At 42.6% G+C, this 18,565-nt stretch overlaps 2 protein-coding genes across 3 annotated transcripts in view; both read right to left on the bottom strand.

The window, feature by feature from the left end:
* syt7a (synaptotagmin VIIa) overlaps window positions 1–3,094 on the bottom strand; it is an 86,082-nt gene extending 82,988 nt beyond the window's left edge. Inside the window, exon 1 of the mRNA XM_042228444.1 lies at window positions 2,996–3,094. Coding sequence (XP_042084378.1) covers window positions 2,996–3,094 — 99 coding nt within the window. The remainder of the gene's footprint in view (window positions 1–2,995) is intronic.
* Window positions 3,095–4,148: 1,054 nt separating this feature from the next.
* slc25a22a (solute carrier family 25 member 22a) lies at window positions 4,149–18,356 on the bottom strand. 2 transcript variants are annotated; one of them, XM_042228455.1, is made up of 11 exons: window positions 18,076–18,356; window positions 11,833–12,010; window positions 11,605–11,730; window positions 11,434–11,489; window positions 10,396–10,486; window positions 9,724–9,778; window positions 8,983–9,043; window positions 8,634–8,778; window positions 8,392–8,546; window positions 8,231–8,306; window positions 4,149–8,114 (listed from the first exon to the last, which is right to left on the bottom strand). In XM_042228455.1, exons 2-11 carry the CDS (start codon window positions 11,850–11,852, stop codon window positions 7,961–7,963), a joined length of 939 nt encoding a protein of 312 aa, XP_042084389.1. In that variant the 5' UTR covers window positions 11,853–12,010; window positions 18,076–18,356; the 3' UTR covers window positions 4,149–7,960. The 2 variants fall into 2 exon arrangements, with proteins under 2 accessions (XP_042084389.1, XP_014195344.1); XM_014339858.2 differs by lacking the exon at window positions 18,076–18,356 and adding an exon at window positions 17,894–18,054.
* Between the last annotated feature and the right edge of the window lie 209 nt (window positions 18,357–18,565).

Raw genomic sequence — 18,565 nt, 5'->3', positions numbered from 1 at the left:
TTGTCTCTCCCCGTTAAGCAATAAGCTGCAGCCCATTAGTAATTTCTTTTTTCTTGCAGGATGTCAGGCACACCATAAATACACATCTACATGCACACAGGTTTCACTGTAGCTAAGGGCTTTGACCTTGTGTTATGCTGCCCTTATTAAGTAGCTGTTGCAAATGTCCCGAAAGCTCCAACAACACAACGCAATGCACGCTGGCAAATCCATGCATATGACAAAGTAGATGTGCTTACAACAGGTTCACAATTGATGGTTCAAATGGTGCACTGGTAGAAATGCAGGAATGGGCTAAAGATTCTCCTAGGAGGCAATTAACTGCACAGATATTACATAATGACAGCCCACACTTCTCACCAGCATCCCCGGTCCATGCCAAAGGATGAGATGGGGCTTGTTGAGAAGAATTACGTTAACGAGGAGGTTGGGGGGTGGCGGGAGGGTACACCCCCCTCTCTCATTCCCTAACACCACCACCTTTTCGTGCCAGTCACCTCAAAAGGAAGCAGCGGGTCAGAAATGAAACACCTTGAAACTGTCACAGGACGCTCTCTCCCTCCGCACAGAGGGGCACAATTCTTGACGGGATCTTACCTTTGCTATTGTCCTCTTCCCTGTTCAGATACATGGCTGTTACTTCACTCCGAGGCAAACGCGATCGCAGGTATTTGTTTGCGTACTCCTCCGGCGCGTACCGTGAGCTCCGCTGATGTGATTTCGTAGTAGTAGCTGTTTATTGTTTTTGTTGCTCTCCTCAACAGCTTCTCCTCTCTCCTCCTAGTGGATAGGTAGGCTAACCAGTTTGAGACTCTCACTATCTCCCTCCCTCCCTCTCTTCCTCTCCCTGCCTCCTTCTCTCTCTCTCTCTCTCTCTCTCTCTCTCTCTCCCTCTCTAATAACCACTGTGCGCTGTGGCTCAGAGGACAAAATGGGGAAAGTGACTTTTGCAGCAGTGTTAAGAAGTCTGCCACGTGTGATTTTTTTTATAATTTCGCTTGCTTTGCATATGTTTATCATATTTAAAAATGTGCCTGTGCGCGTAAAGGGGAGTGCAGTCACAGCCCACCGATGGAGACTTATTTAGGCAGGGCTTGTAACAGGTTAATTTGGAAATCTCTTTGGTTTAAACAGCTTTTAACTGTGTATATGTACCAAATTACAAGCAAAATCCTGCGTTCATTTCAGTCTTTAGCTTCTCTTTTAATCAGAAGATTAATGCGTTAAAAATGTAAATGCCCAGTGATTCTTTTATTAGAATGGCCATAGGTTGTGCATGTAAAATGCAGGTGAAATGATTAGCTGACAACTAAATCTTCATTTAAGCCATTTATCAAGCAAAACTGCCTCCTTCTCCAGTAGAGTTCAAGCTTTTGTTCGTTGATGCCAACATTAACTGATTTGATCCACTCAGGAAAAAGTTCATGCCCAAAATGCTGACTTTAAGTAATCTGATCACATGTTAATTTTCTATGTAATTTGTTTACATGAGTACATGTGACTTGAAAAAAAAAAGTTATAAGTAAATATTTAATCAACAGTGATGCGAATCGTTACTAAATAACTATTTAAATATCCAAACAAATGTTTAATATTAAAAGTGCATTTCTTAAAAATGATATGATAATAGTGGAGTGGAATCACCAGTCTTTAATTAATTGTCTTTAATTAATAAAGACAAACCAATGGCACCGCTCATGTACTCGGCACACTGTCTGAATGACACATTTTAATGGATCAATTTGTAAAACCCAGTGCTTCACTACCACCTAACACTGATATGATGCGAGAAAAGTTGGAAACCCATCTGGCCCTGTCACTTCACCCCACCTGCCTCATATCCATATCCCCGCGTTGTATAGTATTTCATGCAAGAGGGTATCCTGCATGAGTTTGCCGACCGCATCATTAGGCCCCGGGCAGACTGAAGGCTTTCTTGGAGTCATTGGGTGCTTCCCCTGTCACTTTTTGATGCAAGGTGATGTGACGACTATCCCTATATTAGATGCAGAAATGAGATGTCGATTATTTTACCACTCGGTATTCAGCCTGCCTTACATCACCCATTGGCAGCCCAGGAAGTGGTGAAGGAACAGTTTGTCCATGACCTTGACTTAGTTCTAGAAAAAGCCAGTTAGAAAGCAAATTAAAACATTTTCAATTATTTTTTTCCCTTTCTTTGAGCAAATTTCCAATTTGTGCTGGAACTTCCTGTCGCATGAAGCTAGAGCATTATAAAATAAATGGGATAAGTCATGACAGTTATTAAAACTAAACCATAGAGCCCACATCAAAACATTTGCCACTCAGTAGATGTTGTAAAAAAAAATAGAAGTAGTTCAATTAATCCATGGCATTAAATCTGAAAACAAATTATCATTAAAATGGACACTGGTCACCAATTCCCTCTGCTGCGAAATTCTGACAGCGTCTCCTGCGGTATGTTATTGTACTCCACAGCCTATCAGAGACTCTCAGATCGCCTGAGTAATAAATGTGAATGTTACCCACACAAGTCTGCAAAATAGAAAGCTAATATTCTATTCCGTCACGTGGCCCTCTGATATCACAGATTAGAAATTCAATAGGATATGAGAAGAGCTGTACTGTAGATGCAAATGCTGTGTGCATTTGCAATACCTCAACTAACTGTTTGCCTGCGTTTTGTCAATAGAGCTGCGAAGGTCATTTGCTCAGAGCGTCCTGCAGTGATTTCCATTTGATTATATTTTGTTTTCCACTGCGCTTCGTGCTATTTGTTCACGACCTGAGAATCTTTTTGCCATTTGTTAGGAGAATTCTCCACAGGCTAATTTGACCACAGTCTATTCGCACCCCCTGCCCCACGCCGCAGCCACCACCCCCCGCCCCTGTGCTCCCAGCAGCATTGTGCCTGTCACTGATGCATCTGTCTCCACTGGTATCTATAAATACCCCCTTCTCTCCCCTTCAAAAACCTGATTCCCATTGATTTAGTGACCTATATACACATCACCGTCATCCCCTCCCTTCCTCCGGCTCTCTGCTCCTTCTGTAGATGGTCCTCTGCTGTCTCCACCTCTGATTTCCTCTTTCCTTCATCATCCTTTCCCATTAAGCCCAACTTAGACCACCTCTTCCTCCACCTTCTCCCATCCTCTTGTTAGAAAGCAGGAAAGGCTAATAATAGTTCACGGTGGAAAGCTTTAGTCATGACACATGAAAAGGACTCGAGTGAGGAAAAGAACAGCAGCTGGTGCTTATTTCTGTATTTCAAAGTGTTGTCATTGTGGTAAAATGAGCCTTCAGCTAATCTGCTGTGCGTGTAAACACTGGAGTGGATAGGAAAGGAGTCTCTCAGAGAGGAACAGCTTTCAATGTGAAATCTAACTCTGCCTAAATAAGATCAAAGACAAAGACATACAGAAAAAGAGAGAGCGGGGTGTGTGTGGTGTGCATGCAGGGCTGTATGAAAGTGCTATGATGTAATAATGCTGCAGGCTGCTGCAAAATAGCACCCAGAGAACTAATGCCATGAACAAAATGTTAAATTCATTGCAAACAGCAAGGGATTAATAATGAATATGTTCTGCTGACACAAGCAGGAATCCTAAACCCCAAACATTAGGCTAAATTGCACAAGAAAATGCACTTATTCCTATCATGCAAGTTCTAAACACATAGACCTTATTCAGCGAGTGCAACCACAAAGAGCTCAGGTAAAAGAGGCTCAGCTGCCTATAAGGTCTGCCACAGCTGTAAGAGACTAACAAAAGAAAGCTGAAACAGTGAGTGAGATGGGAGCGCGTGATCTTCTACCACACCACCCCAGCTTAGCATACACCTGTAGTATAAGGCGCTGTTCTGCTCTCTTCCCACTCCCACTAGAGGACCACAGCTCTACTGCGACCCCACACTGACACCTGGTGGCTTCATCGGGCAAAAACCATAACAGCAGTCACAGCTGCACCCGTGCCCCGAGGAGCCACAATGTCATCCTTGTAGTCTTCAAAACATAGCCCTACTGTTTAGTCTTCACAGCACTATTACACGTGAAAAAAAAACACGCTGTGTCAGTTCTTCTGTGTTCTCTCGGACGACCGCTGGACCACAATAATGAGAGTTGGAAAAAGTGTGACACTCAGCACACAGACAACCACAACAGGAGATTTCAGGACAGTGAGTTTATTTAACAGCGAATTGTGACAGGGAACACAATTTATTTATTTTCCATTGCATTGTAAACCATGTCTAAGACAACCGTGTCATTCACCACATATTCATAAACACCCTCTATGTCATAGAGAGACTTTGTAGGTGGACAGCGGGGGTGGGGGGTCCTCGATTTCTAAAGTGCTATAATGCACAATTCCTCTTGGAGGAAGAGAACAGAGGCCGTGAAATGAGCTCAGACCCCCCAAAAGGCCTCCAAGGTCCCCCCAGCTGCATTATTCATACACTGTGTTTCCTGTGACTGACAGGTGGTGTTCAGCGTTTACTTTTTTCCTACTGAGTGTCTGTGTGTGTGTGTGGCTTTACTTATTGCATATCAGTGAGCTGGTTCGTGAAATTTCTCGGTGAATGTGTAAAGCACAAATCTTTAGATTAAAACGTAATAAACTCTTCACTATATTCATAATACATCTCACCTACATTACATTCTTATATTAGATTCGTTTAGAATATGTACGAGATATACATTTGTGGATAACTGGTGACGGCTGACGTAGTGAACACCATCACGTTGGGTCTCTTATAACGACCTGTTGTCTCAGCCCTATGGATCCAGTTTTACAGACATACATAAGCTAGCATGTTCATTTCATTCAAGACTTCTGCACAGAAATAAATCAAGACTTTTAAATCACGTCTGCAAAAGCAGCAGATGGATTTCCAAGATTTCGAGTATCCAAAGCGGGTCTCTTGTGCCTAATGATCCTTTGTGCTTTCTTTGATTGTATACACTCCGGGTCGTACATTTGGTGTTTTAAAAGCTCCTCTGTGTTAGCCCGCACCCTGGCGACAGATGCTGGACAGATTGGATGGCAGAGGAGGGCAACAGATAGAAAGAACGGGAGGGGGGAGGGCACTGGACCGACAATCAAGAGAATCAAGAGAAAAATACCGCGGTGTCACACTAACAACTACACATCAACTACACCACTACACCGTCAGACACGCACGCACGCACATACACACAAAAAACCTAATGCACAAGGTCAGTTTAAATTCACAGCAGGGTCTAAAGAAAATTGACTTGCGCAGTGTGTTCAAAGTTCGGGCAAAAAAACAGATGAGAACGATCCGAGAGCAACGAGGGAGGGGTGGGCTTTTAAAGGAAATCTGGACGAGACAAATGTAGGCATTGTGATGACAATAACAGCAAATACGAAATGGACTTGGAATGTGGAAAAGAAAAACAAAAAGAAAAATTACAGCGGTACTTTATGAAGCCAAGCTCACGTGAGCAGACGGGCCATCTTATTATCTGCCGACATGGCTGGAGGTGCCAGATGATGTCCCTCACTGACCTATGGCTTTCAGTTAAGACATTGATAACGCTGAGATTAGCTCGAAGTGATTCAGTCAGTGTGGCCTTGGTCGTTAGTGCAGCCACTGTCATATTGCAGCCACCTCATGAAAGAAGCACCATTCAAAACAGACAGATTTTCTTTACCGTCCGATGCCAGCAGGTCTCTGTCGGCTTTCACATTTAATTTTTGGAACTCTTTAAGCATTTCTGCGAGTCGTTAACTTAAAACAAAAGACACTTCCCTCTATCGCCGATGCTTCATTTGGTCCTAGCTGATGAAACAGGCTGACCCACACTTAAACAATAGCAATAGGCAATAGGCAGAAATGCCTCCCCCCCCCCCTCCAAAAAGAAAAAAAAGAAAGAAAAAAAAGAAAACGACACTAATGTTCCCCACTGCAAACATTTAAGAAAAAAATCTCATTAAAATGTTGCATTTAAGTTCATATGATGTGTCCGGCGTTAATATTCCTTCATTCGATATGTCCACATCATTATAAAACATAAAAATCACCACAACATGAATTGACAGGGGAGCTGGAGAGGTAGGTGTGCAAAAAAGCCATCATTTACAAAACAAACAATAAATCCTAAAACGTCAAGTTCATATCATCTGCATGTTTACAATATAGTTAAGGTGGACACTTTGACACAGGAAAAGAAAAACAACACACAAATACATAGTGCTATACTGCCCACAGAAAGGAATATCGATAAATAAAGCTCACTCCCACAAATTAAATACACTGAAAAGTTGCATCGTGTATCTACAGTGCAACAGTGCAGTTGACTAGCTGCTTGAACGGTGGGAACAAGGAGGGAATGTGATTGGAATAATACACTTCAAAGTCACCTTGATCTCCGGTGAGATAAACCAATGGCAGCGCTTCAGTGTCGTGATGCATAAACGAGATACAACAGGGCTGCTTTCCCTCGCAGCTTAAAGCAAACAAAACCCTCTAAAGCAAATAAACAGATGTTTGGTTAAAAAAAAAATCATCGACTGCACTGAGAACGCATTAGTGTGATTTTTTGATATCCAAAGGATTTTTAGCTCTTTGGGTCCTGCCATTGAATTCAAGTTTGGATAAAGAATTCAAACTGAATATGAACTCATCTGTAAACAAAAATAATTTGGTCTGTATCTGATGTGAGGATGAAATGCTCTGGACTTGCTGGCTCCACAATGGATGACTGTATTCATAAATCTCAGGAGGTGAGGTCTGACCGTTTGTTAGCATCAATAATTACTAATAATCTGGCTTTCCATTAGAATTACTTTCAGCTCATTTAGTGTTCACAGCAATGCTGTCCGTCTGAATCCACCGTGCATCACGCGTGGCAGAAAGCTGCTTGCTGCACTTTAGGTCGCAATCCAATCAGTGATGTCACAGCAGGTGTTTTCGGTCGCCTGACAAAGGCTAACTAAACCCCCGCTGTGACATCAGTGATTGGGGTGTGGGCAGGAGTGCGATACGCTTGACCCATAAAAAGGCGTGAGGGCGCAGCTGTTTTGTGAGTCCGTCAAAGTTCAAACAAAGTTTACGCATGTAGTTTGTAGTTGAGCACCGATTCTCACACTGGTGCTTCAGTCCAGTGTGCATCCACGAAACAAAGCTATAGTCGTAGTGGAGGGGGGGCAACAGTTGAACCATTGTGGTAGTGCAACGCATCAGATGGAACCTGATCTACTTAAAAAGCCATGGCAATCAAAGTGTGCTCAGAGCTGAATGGCTGGGTTCATTACAACCACTTACAGGAAGGGATGTGGCTCCTATGGAAAGATCATAGCGATTGTGCTGGTATCACATCAACAAGTTGCCTCGGTCTTTGTCTGAAACAGAGGCCTGTGTTACTGTAACTCGTTGTGTGTTACCTTTTAAGACATAAGGTTAAGGGAAGGTTGTGTTTTTGATTTGTTTTTTTTGTTTTACAGGACTAATATTCTTCTACTTGCCTAAGTAAGGAATGTGCATTTATTTTTAATCTGATCATCATCATTTAGAATTTATAGTTTCAAACCAACTGGTAAGATTTCATCTGTCACTTAAAGACTAAAATTTGGTACTGTAGGGTGGCAGAACTGCAGCAACCGAGGGCAGTACATCTGCTTTAAAACTTTAACAATCATATTCAAAAAGATAAGTACAATGTTGTAATTATAAAGTGATATTCTTTTTAAAACTTAAAACAAGCTGATATTTGTGGCTTTATTTCCAGAGAGCTGGCTAAACCTGCCAACTGGATTTTTTTTTGTGCCGCCATAGGCAGCTTGGCAAACTAAGGCTCCCTCCTGAATGATTTGAACACATTCAACACAAAAAATTGAAAACAATCTGTACTAATGGTCACGCTCGGACCCATCACAAACTTCTCTCGGTATGGGATGAATCTTCGCGAAGTTGGTGTAATGCATTATGGGAGGGAAAGGCAGAAAGGAGGTGCTCCTTATTTGTCTTTTTTAGGCAAGAAGCTGAGGATAAATTCACCCACGCCCAGGAAGTAGACCACCTGGGCGATGCCAAACAGAGGAGCGATAACCAAGGCTCGACAGTAGGCTCCCTTCAGGAAGGCTGATGGACCCTCGTTACGCATGATTTTCCTGGGGAACAAACAGGAAAACATTGGATTAACCCAAAAACACATCCAGCACCGGCAGACATGGCGGGTGACTGTACATAGCACTTTGCACGTGCTGTAAAAGCAGAATTAGGTCACCTGATGCAGTCAGTCACTCCAGCGTACGTGTCTTCTGTGTTCCCTCGGGTCAGCGACTGCAGTCTAGTCTTTATAACTGCAACACAGTGAGTTCAGGTGAGTATAACATCAAACATCAGTGCAAAGACTACGGAAACAGTGTTCTCAGTGCCACTGCTCACCATCAACGGGGTTTACAGCCACAGCTGCTGTGCTTCCCGCAACGCAGCCTGATATAAACGAAACATAGAAAGGAGCAGGGCCCTCTGCGCCTCTTTTTCCAAAGTTATTCAAGTTGGCGAAAAGGGGGAAATAGATAATAGAGAATGGAACATCCCTATAAAATCAGAGAAATAAAACCATGACAGTAAGTTCTGAGAAATTCACTAAAACTACAAAAGTACAGTTGCCAAATCTGTTTTACCTGAGCAGCGTGGCACCAAGGCCTTTATACAGCCCAGCAATGCCCTTTTCCCTCAGTAACTGTCTGGTTATCTGCATGGCTGTCGGGGATTTCGTCTCCACGGTACCTGCTGCCACTGTCTCTGGCATCAGCTTCCTTTGAGCAGCTACAAATTGCAGGGAACATTAAAAGAAAAGTTCAAGCACTCGATGCTAAGAGCAGGTATACATGAACAAACATTTTGGATTTGTAACAGAAAAAAAGACAATAAGATAAAACTGTTGTCATCTCTGACGTGACCACATGAGGCCACTGTTACTACACAATGTCACAAACAACGCAGTATTTGCTAGATTAGATCTCCTCTTACCAATCCGCCCAGCATCTTGGAGCTGAATTTTCAACATCTCCATAGGAGTTGTGACAATAACCTACAATTAGAGCAAAATAAAGGTTTCACATAAACTGTCAACATTTACAGACTGTGAACAAATTAATCTGAAACGACTGATTAATAGAGTGGAGGGGGGAACAAAACAAGTGCAGCGTAAATCTAATTTCATCCATTAGTTAAATGCCAACTCTTGTTTTCCTCTCTAATCCACACAGTAGTAACTAGTTAACTGGATTAAGGGTGAGATGGTCATGTTCTCAGCTGCAATCTTAATCCAAGGTCTGCTACACTTAATCTAATCACATTCCTCGGGCTTGAAGCCTTTGGCCTCATTGACAACAGGCATTTCCTTCTGACTCACTCACTCAGCGCACATGGCTGAGCACTCTCACAGAGTCTTATCTGAGCACTCACGTCTAGCTGCCAGAGTATAGCCCGCTAACGGGACAGCATCTCAGTGATTAGAAATCATTCACTAAAAAGGAATATTACAGGTCACATTCAGATCACAGATAACACTATCTGCAGTGAGAAACTCCCAAGTATGTTTTATGACTACCACCTCTCATTTAAAGGTGGCTGTGGTTAATTCCAGCTGTAGGCAGAGACAAATGAGGTCCAGTAGTTTGGATGTGATCTGACACTGGCAGTGTTAAAGCTGGGTGTTCCAGATGGAGAACAGGAGGATGCAATTAAAGAAGCGCCTCACTCACTCACCTGGCATGTACCTGCACCGCAACCGGCCAACATCTCTTTGAACAGAGTAATCTTTCTGGAGAAGCAAAAGGTAAAAGCGCGATCAGATTAAAGCAGACACTAGACTGACAGTGTGAGAGGCAGACAACTTCATTTCCACAGTCCTCGAAAAAGGAGTTGTAACCACTAGTGCTGGTGATGCTAATCTTTGTCTTCCATATCAACATGTCAAGCACAAGGGCAGATTAATAATTCACAAGGCGAGCAGGTGGGCCAGACAAGTCAATCATTCATCAGCCTACATGTTTGTCTCCATAGCGATGGAGACGGATGCCCCAGAGAGCTCCAGGGTTGTCTGCACAGACAGTGCTCATGGTGGACAACAGGTACTTTTTTATTCAGCAGCGCACCGTGATCGGTTTTTGGCGCATGTAATGTGATTCCACTGTGTGCCAATTATATTTCACACGTACATGTAACTCTGTATTTAGAAACCAAACAGTTAACAAGCCAGCGTGAAGTGCTCGGTGCCTCTGAGAAGATGACAGAAAATGGGGGATTAGCTGGAGCCTTGGTGACACTAAAGACAGCTAACATGTCAGGTTATATGCTAGTAAACACGCCAGTTAATTACAGTGGGAATTAGAGGAATGGGCAAGTGTCAATCTGCCTGTCAGCACTTTCATTTCTCACCCATCCTTGGAGAAGTGATGCCTGAAGAAGTCGTTTGCAGCCAATTTGATGGCTTTCTCCGGTGTGACTAGCGTTAAGTTCACGGCAGCTCCTGAGAGGATAAAAAAATGGCAGAGAAGGAAAGTAAGACACAAAGAAGAAGAAGAAAAAAATAAGTATTTAAGTACTCTCTTTTTTCTCTACAGTTTGTGAGTTTTGTTGTTGTTTAACTTTGTGTACCAGGTTTTTCTTGATTATTGTAATGGCTGTATGTTTAGCCTTTAGTACATGTTACTACTGTAACCTGGTTTCCACTGGTATTTAAAAGTGTTTATATTTTGATCTTGTTTAGTCTAGCGTTCCCAGCATCCTCCTGTAACTTTTTAAGTCTTCATCTCTGTCAGGTGACTCCCTTCTTAGTTATTTCCTCTTGTGCCTTGTTGTAGGTTTGACTTCCTTTGTTATTGTCTTAATTAGTTTTAGCCGTTTCTTGTTACCCTAGTGTTTCCACTTCCCTGATTACCTCATGTGTGTATCTATAGCCTCAGTTTCCCTTTGTCCTTTGTAAGAGTGACTGTTATTCACTCATGTGTGCGACTGTCATTGGTTGTTGTGTCGTTCTTATTTTGCCACATGGGATTTCTATTCTTGGAGCAATAAAAAAAAACTACGTAAAAACTAATAAAGGGAAATCTATGTTTCTTAAAACTGTGTCTTAAAAAAGACACATGAAAAACCACCACTCCCCATGTTATCTCATGTTAGACTTTCCACATCTGCAGAATGCAAAGATACACTTAGGTCTGAGTGACATAAATTTCATCATCAGAGGGTGAATGTGAGGCTCTGTGCTCTGTGCAGATATCCATGTCCCTGCCAACTACACTAAAAAGCATCAACTATTAAAACATTGTTTAAGTGAACACCAAACAGACTTGATACGCGCATAACAGGAGGTGCTTCAAGCACACAAGCCTACACAGGTTAGAAAAATGATTACCTTATATTTAAATGAGTTTGCACATTAATCACATACAAAGTCAAAAATCTTCACTTTACCTCTGTACATCCCAAAATATCCCTCTGACCGAATGGTCTTAATAAGGCAATCTGACCTGTAACACAAGCACAACAGTTGTGGTATATCAGTTGAAGAGCTGCCTGATAGGCTGAGTGACACTACACAAGGCTACTGTGGATTAAAGCTGGAAAAAGAAAAGAAAGTCATACATGCTAGTGTAAAGGCGAGATCCATTTTGCTGGTTTTGGAGCCGAGTCTTGGCCAGGTCAATGGGAAACACACAGGTCACTCCGATTAGGCCAGCGATCCCCCCATTGATCAATTTGGCAGGCAAACTGGATGAAGGTAACAACCATAAACACAAAGACAAAAATATCAAATGTGGATGGTCACTAGATTAAAAACCAAGCCACAGCTCCAAACCTCTGTAACCTTACCTGATCTGCTTGTCAGCCATTTATCTGAAGCCCTGACTGGTCAAAGTTTAATGCGTCTGCTAACCGGCTGGTTTGTTGTTAAGAGTAGTGTTCGGCTGTCCGGGTGGGATTATGTAGCGGGACTATCTTCTGTTCACTTGACTTGTTCCAGCTGTTGTCAGGTCAAGCTAGGGGATATCTGTAAAGAAACAGAAAAAGAACCGGTCCCATCTATCACTGTCATGAAGTCGCCCGAAAGAGAAACATTTCAAAGGTTACCATGAAGCAATGTCACCTCTACAAATATTACAACATGGACTTGCTTTGGTAGCAAGTTACGGCACCAAGTATAAATATATATGCATGCTTCTGCTCAAAGCAACTTATATTAAATGCATTGAAACTAAAAATCTGCCATAGGTTTTGCAAACCTTCCTATTAAGGTTATTCTGTTTGTTTAGTGCTTTCAAAAATGAGATGAAAATTATGTAAATGCCTGCAATGGAAAGTCAATATACCAAAAAATGGGTTTTTAAGCTTTGGTGAAAGATGGGCGGTGACACTCTACAGTCCTGGTGTCTGTGGATACTTCATTATGCTCTGTATATCCCACAGTTCACAGACGAGCATAAATATTTCCACTTTAACCCAGGTAAACTTTTTAAAAAAGCACATCTCAAGTGGGGAAAGAAAGAAGAAGATGCAGGCCTAAAAAAAGCTATCTACAGCAGATGAACAGTATCTAAAAGATATGTCCTTAAGAACTAGAAAAAAATCCAGCAAAGACCTGACAGAGGACATGTGGCATGCATCTGGCCCTTCAGCTGATCTATCTAAGCATCACTGAAGCCTCATAAGAAATGGTGTCAGTGGTGGCTGTTAACAAGGCCTTCTTATGGAAGGGAAACAGGGCGAACATGACAAAATGACTCAAGATCTGGACTGAAAATTAGTAGCAACAGGTCTTATGGTGTGATGAATCCATATTTACAATTTTTGTTCAAATCATCATCAAAATGTACAGAGGAAGTTAGGAGAGTTGGAGCAGAGAGCGTCTACAGTCATCTATAAAACATGGTGGAGGCTCTGTCATAGTTCAGGACTGCATTTCAGCCAGTGGTGTTGGGTAATTATACAATTATTAATACAGAAAAATAGTGACAGATTTTGATCGAACACAATTAGCATCACAATGGAGTAAAAGCACAACTAGGTAGAAAACACACAATGAACCACTATCAGTCATTAACTGGCCTCCCCAGAGTCTGGACTTCAACATTATCGTAGCAGTGTGGGATCATTTTAACTGAGATTGTAACAAAAGCAGCCAACATCCAAAGAAGAGCTCTGAATGCCCTTCAGGAAGCCTGGAGAACTATTCCTGAAGTCTACTTAAATACATTACGAGAAAGCTTGACTGAGTTCAGGTTACATTAAAGAATAGATTTGCTTGTCTCAAATATTGTCTTTCGGGCTCATTAGAATTGCTTTTTGCCTAATATACTGTATTTCCATTTGTGCTGCACAAACCATTGCATCTATTTCCAATTTCCTGAGGGGTGGCTCGAGACTTTAGCACAGCAATGTAGGTCTTTGGTAAAAGTGGAGGTTTGATAAAATGTCTCCTCAACTTTGATAGCTATATTGTCATAAGAAGGTCCTGTTGACAAACTCTTTCACACTGGACAAACTTAAATGTGTTTACTTTTACATGATGAAAGACAATAAATCAATGTGTGCCATTAATACTTAAAACTATCAACATGTTATGAAAAAGCAAGACTAATCCCATAAATGTAAATGTAGATTTGAGAGAGCTTTAGCCATTAATGCAGACTGATTACTAACTGCTAAACAACTCTGTCACCAGCCAAACATCTGGCAGCGTGCGTGTCCTTGAATGCTCATGTTTTCATGCCTTTTCATGCTTTTCATGCTTTTCATGCTTTCATTGTCAACCTGAGGTGCTATAGAGGAAGCTCAACCCTCTGCAGGCTAAAACAGTAATTATGAAAAAAAAACCTAGATAAAATATGTCTGCAGTGGATAAGATGCACCCTATTTTTGGTACAGAATGCCTTCAGTTTAAAAGGATGCTTCCCATTTCCCCTTTCATTCTCTCCTCCCCCTTCATCCACCAATCACAACCTGCCTCTACATGTGCACTCCGCTGCCTTCTCTCCCTCTCCTGCTCTCTCCCTCTCACCAACCCTCCCCCATCACTTCCCTCAGTCACGAGTCACGACTCTCAAACGCAGCTTTTCCGTCTCAGATCTTTGCTGACTTGTGGGCTTCTTAGTGAAGTACAAATGCTTACAGTTGCACAACACCAATATCACTAATTCCTCGGATCCGCTTTCAGAGACATTTCGCAGCACGAGGTGATGTTTCGGTTTACAGAGGGCACGAATGCAGCTGCAGTCTGGTGTGTTTAGTTTGGATGTGGACTTGAGGCCCCTGCTTGCTGCTCCAGAGGTGGAAGAGGGAAGAAAGGGGGGGGGGGATTGGTTTAGAGCAGGTCAGCGAGCTGCCTCTGGTGTCTGTTGCCTGGGCGTTCTCCTCACTGCTCCTTGGAGCCAAACACAGGCAACTTCACAACCCACCTCCATCGCTCATCTTCCTTTAACTGTTTTCTCCCCGAGCAGCGACACTGCGCCCACATTTCCACTGTGCTGCATGCTCCTTTTGTTTTGCTCTCGCTGACTTCCTCGCGAACATAGGCATATTAACGCCACGGCCAGCAGTGGGGACATAAGCTGAATTTAAAAGTGGCTATACATTTGGTTAGTAACAGGACTGAATATTAAATGAAAGCCACGAAACTGACATCTTCCTCCTTCTCTACACTGCCTGCAGCTTTTTTTGTCGACTTCACTTCAGCCACACGCCACAGCTATGTCTGCTCCAGCATCCATCTGACCCCTAGCCATAGCGTGGCTGTGCTGTCTTGTCATGACAATTGGAGTCTGTGTGGAAACAACTAGGACCAGTGTGCAGTGTCCACAGCAAGAGACACTGCTCATCCTTCTTATGCTGTTCTTTGCACAGCATAAGAGGAAAATAACAAAGCGGTGCCTCATTTGTAGTTCACATAACCAGGGATTTTTCATCCACATACAGTTCAAGCTAAGCGTCTGTGTTACCTTACTTCACAGCAACATTTTCCAACATTTGCCATTTGAAAAACAAAACTACATTTTAAGCTTGAGTAAATGAAACCCCACTTAAAAAAACAAAAGACATTTACAATCCAGGGTTTCCTCTTTGGTGGCCAACAAAATCTTTTATAGGCAGGCACAATGTTGATTTATCGATCAAGGAAGTGAATTACTTCTGGAAAACAACTTAAAAGCAAAAAATGAGACAAAAGTGAAAACTTAATCAAATCAGCCAAGTAAAAGTGACTCGAAGCATCTCTCTGACACACACACTCACACAGAGAGTGTTCACACTGAGGTCATATTTTGAGTTTGGACTACTGAAACTGATAAGCACTCATAAGTAAACAATACATGATTATGCAACTCAAGCAGAACCTTGAGCTGAACAACTTAAGCCGGCCCCATAAAACCACCCGCTAGACGTTTCTGATTAACAGCCTCGAAGAGAGTCAAAGCTCAGACTGAGACAGATAACAGTTGAGTTTCTGACCCCTATTCTCACTTCAGGAACGGGACAAAAAAATGCTGCCATAGAGAAACAAGAACATGGGAACAACCTACCTAAGAAATATGTGTGAAATTTAGTGCTTCCATCCACGTAATCCTAACAAAGGTGTGCCATACTGAAGCCTTTTCTTTTAATCTAATACAAATATTTCAAATAATAATGCAGCAAGCACAGAAAAGACATTGGATCATTATGCAAGTGACATTAGTAATGTCAGATAAGTAGAATGCAAATGATATTCCTATCATTTAAATCAGCTACAAGCATAATTCCCTCATCTGCCACAGAGCCTGGGCTACTTCTCCTCTCCCAAGTGGCAGCAGGATAGAGGTCTTGCTGACTGAGCATGAAGCATAAAAGGAAGTAAGCAGCAACAATGACAAAGTGCAGTGGTAGTAAGTGCTCAGCTAACGTGACTATGGTTGGATGAAAAGACAGAAACGCACGAAAGTCAAACAGGCCATCGTCATTAGCTCAGCGCAGGCTGTTGTTACCGATCCATCTGTCTCACAAGAAATGATCTGATGAATCAGATGCACACTCTGAGGCATCCAAGGAGAGAGGAGGGGGACAAGGGGATTTCTGCAATTCTCTATCAGATGTCGAGTACTTTTCTGAGCTGCAAGAGCACAGAGGTCACACCTAATATAAACTCAATCTGTCCAGTTTCTTCCAGGGACAAGATTTTCCTCATTTTTAATTTATGAATTCGGTTAAGTTTACTGCAAAGCTGCTTCAACATATTATCATTCGGCTGACTTCTATATAGATATTAGAGCATATTTGATGACTGAGTTTAAATTTCCTTACTACACTAAAAGCAACATCTACTGTTTTTACCACGAAGCATCAGCTGCTTGTATTTTGGCTATTTTTGGACAAAAGTGCAGAAACAAGGGATGAAATTTGTGGTGTCACAGATAAATCTGATTGCTACTCCCTCTTCCCTACTGCATCGGGATTATAAATCTAATGCCTACTTATGAAAGCTCTCTCGCAATCTCCATTTACAAAAAGGAGGGGTGGGAGTTGTGATCTTGGCACAAATCATCTCTGTCAGTGGCAGTGCTCTTTGGGGCCATTAAAACTGACACACAGAGCATGCATTGTTGGAAACACCTGCTGGAGATGGGAACCAAGAGTCCACAGGTTTCAGGCTGCAAAAAATACCCGCTTCTTTGCCAACGAATGCCGTTGTTTAGTCCCTCCTCTGGCACCAACCGTCTCCCTTGTGGCCCAGTTTCCAGTCACACGGGGCTTTTCTCTCCTGTCTCTTCAGTTCTGCTTACATCTCACCTTTCCTACAACCTCGATAAAGGAATAATCATGCTATTGTTGGTCCAGATTCAGCTTTAAAGTATCTGCTTACAATTTACAGTACTGTCCCCCACCATCAGTACCACTACACAAATTCTCCATTCGGTGCACATACATTAGTGATATTTATCGGTCCTTGCCTAGACATTTTAGCGTACTTTCAGGGAAGGCTGAAAACTTGAAGTTTTCTGAATGAATGTAATGCCAAGTCATGAGTATCACAGTCATACAGGTGTGATAGATCCAGTGGAAAGCACAGGATGACACCCTATACTCAAGAGTGGCTCACCTCATGAATTATTTCAAGCAGTACAGATGCTTTGTTTGGACTACTTCTCCACTACAAATGCTGTTCATCTGAAAAACGTGCTGGTTTTTCATGTACATGTCAGCACACTCAGCAGCTAAATGTTACCTTATGTGTGCACTGAAGGGAGTTTGGGGCCCCAGACGGAAGAGCGAGGAGTCACAGTAAAGTGAGTGGGTATGGGAATGGCATCCGTTATGTATCCTTTTCAGCAATAATGCCATTACCTAATTTTGCAGATTCTTTAAAATGCTGGATCTTTCTAGAAGTGGTCCTAAGTTAGCGTTTAAGCAGATGCAACGTGTGCCTTGTCAGAGTCAAAGAGGAGCAGCTTTTACTTTTCTCTGCCAGTTAAAAAAAGGGTAGGTGGGTTTAAATGGGTTCACTACTACAATCCCAGCCCACATGATAACACCGTCACTATGGAGGAGAAGCCGGCAGAAGACGGACTCTGACCCGTTTCTAACCGTAATAACCAAATATCAAAGAAGCTAATATTTGCGTTCAAGGCATTAAAATTTAAACAAACCCCATCATTTGTCTGCAGCACTGCACGTACCCCGGTTGCACCTGTGTGCGCGGTTTGTGGGCCAAATATGAGAAGGCATATTACCGACCACCGGTGTAACGGTTATTCCGCTGTTTCATAACGGTGGGCCAGACATAACGTTAGTCTGCTATGAACTAAACATCTTTAAAACCAGCACAGGATGACAAAAAAACCCAAAATCCTCGGCTTACCACATAACGGAAAATTATTTGCTGACCATGAATACGCGACAAACTCACATTCAAGCAAGCTAATACCCCATCTCTCCTGTGCCGTTTTACACATTTAAGCTCAACGTGCCGCTTTTTACCCTATTCCCAGGTGAGATTTCAACGGCTCTAGGCAAACAGGCACATTTTGTGAGTCAGATACCAGACGGTGAGAAGCGCAAGGCTCTGCCTGCATCCCGTTATGTACATACCAGACACACAGAGCCGCTTCCGCTGTCTCCTCGGTGGTGCTGCGGTATGAAATCAAAGCCTTTACTCTCTGTATCTTCAGCTGAGAAACCCACAGTGGTTTACCTACCGGCTTTACTAGCGGTTCAGTCCGGCGGTGGGAGGTAGAGGAGGTGGGAGTGAAAACAGGCGGGCAGGGAGGGAGGGAGGGAGGGAAAGCGATGGAGTGAAATAGAAAAAAAACAGAAAAGAGGATTTTAAAAATGGGGGCCTCTAGTGGCGTGTAGTGGAAGTGCAGGAGGTAAAGTTGTAGCAATGGGGGATGGGAGTCGGCGTCATGGTGACGCTTCATCACATCACAGTGACCTTGAATACCGAAATAGAAAAAAAAAATGGCAGGAGCTGAAATATTGGGGCTGAGCGTGCGGCAATAAAGGAGTGAGTCACGACCAAAGAAAGAAAAACAGCTGACAAGTACAAAAAATTATATCCCAGTTTTACTTATAAGACATA

Source organism: Haplochromis burtoni, unplaced genomic scaffold (genome assembly GCF_018398535.1).
Source record: "Haplochromis burtoni strain Fernald_Lab_line unplaced genomic scaffold, NCSU_Asbu1 Contig_324, whole genome shotgun sequence".
Classification (NCBI taxonomy): Eukaryota; Metazoa; Chordata; class Actinopteri; order Cichliformes; family Cichlidae; genus Haplochromis; species Haplochromis burtoni.
Note: the sequence above shows the minus strand (reverse complement) of the source record. Positions and strands in the feature narration are given on the sequence as shown.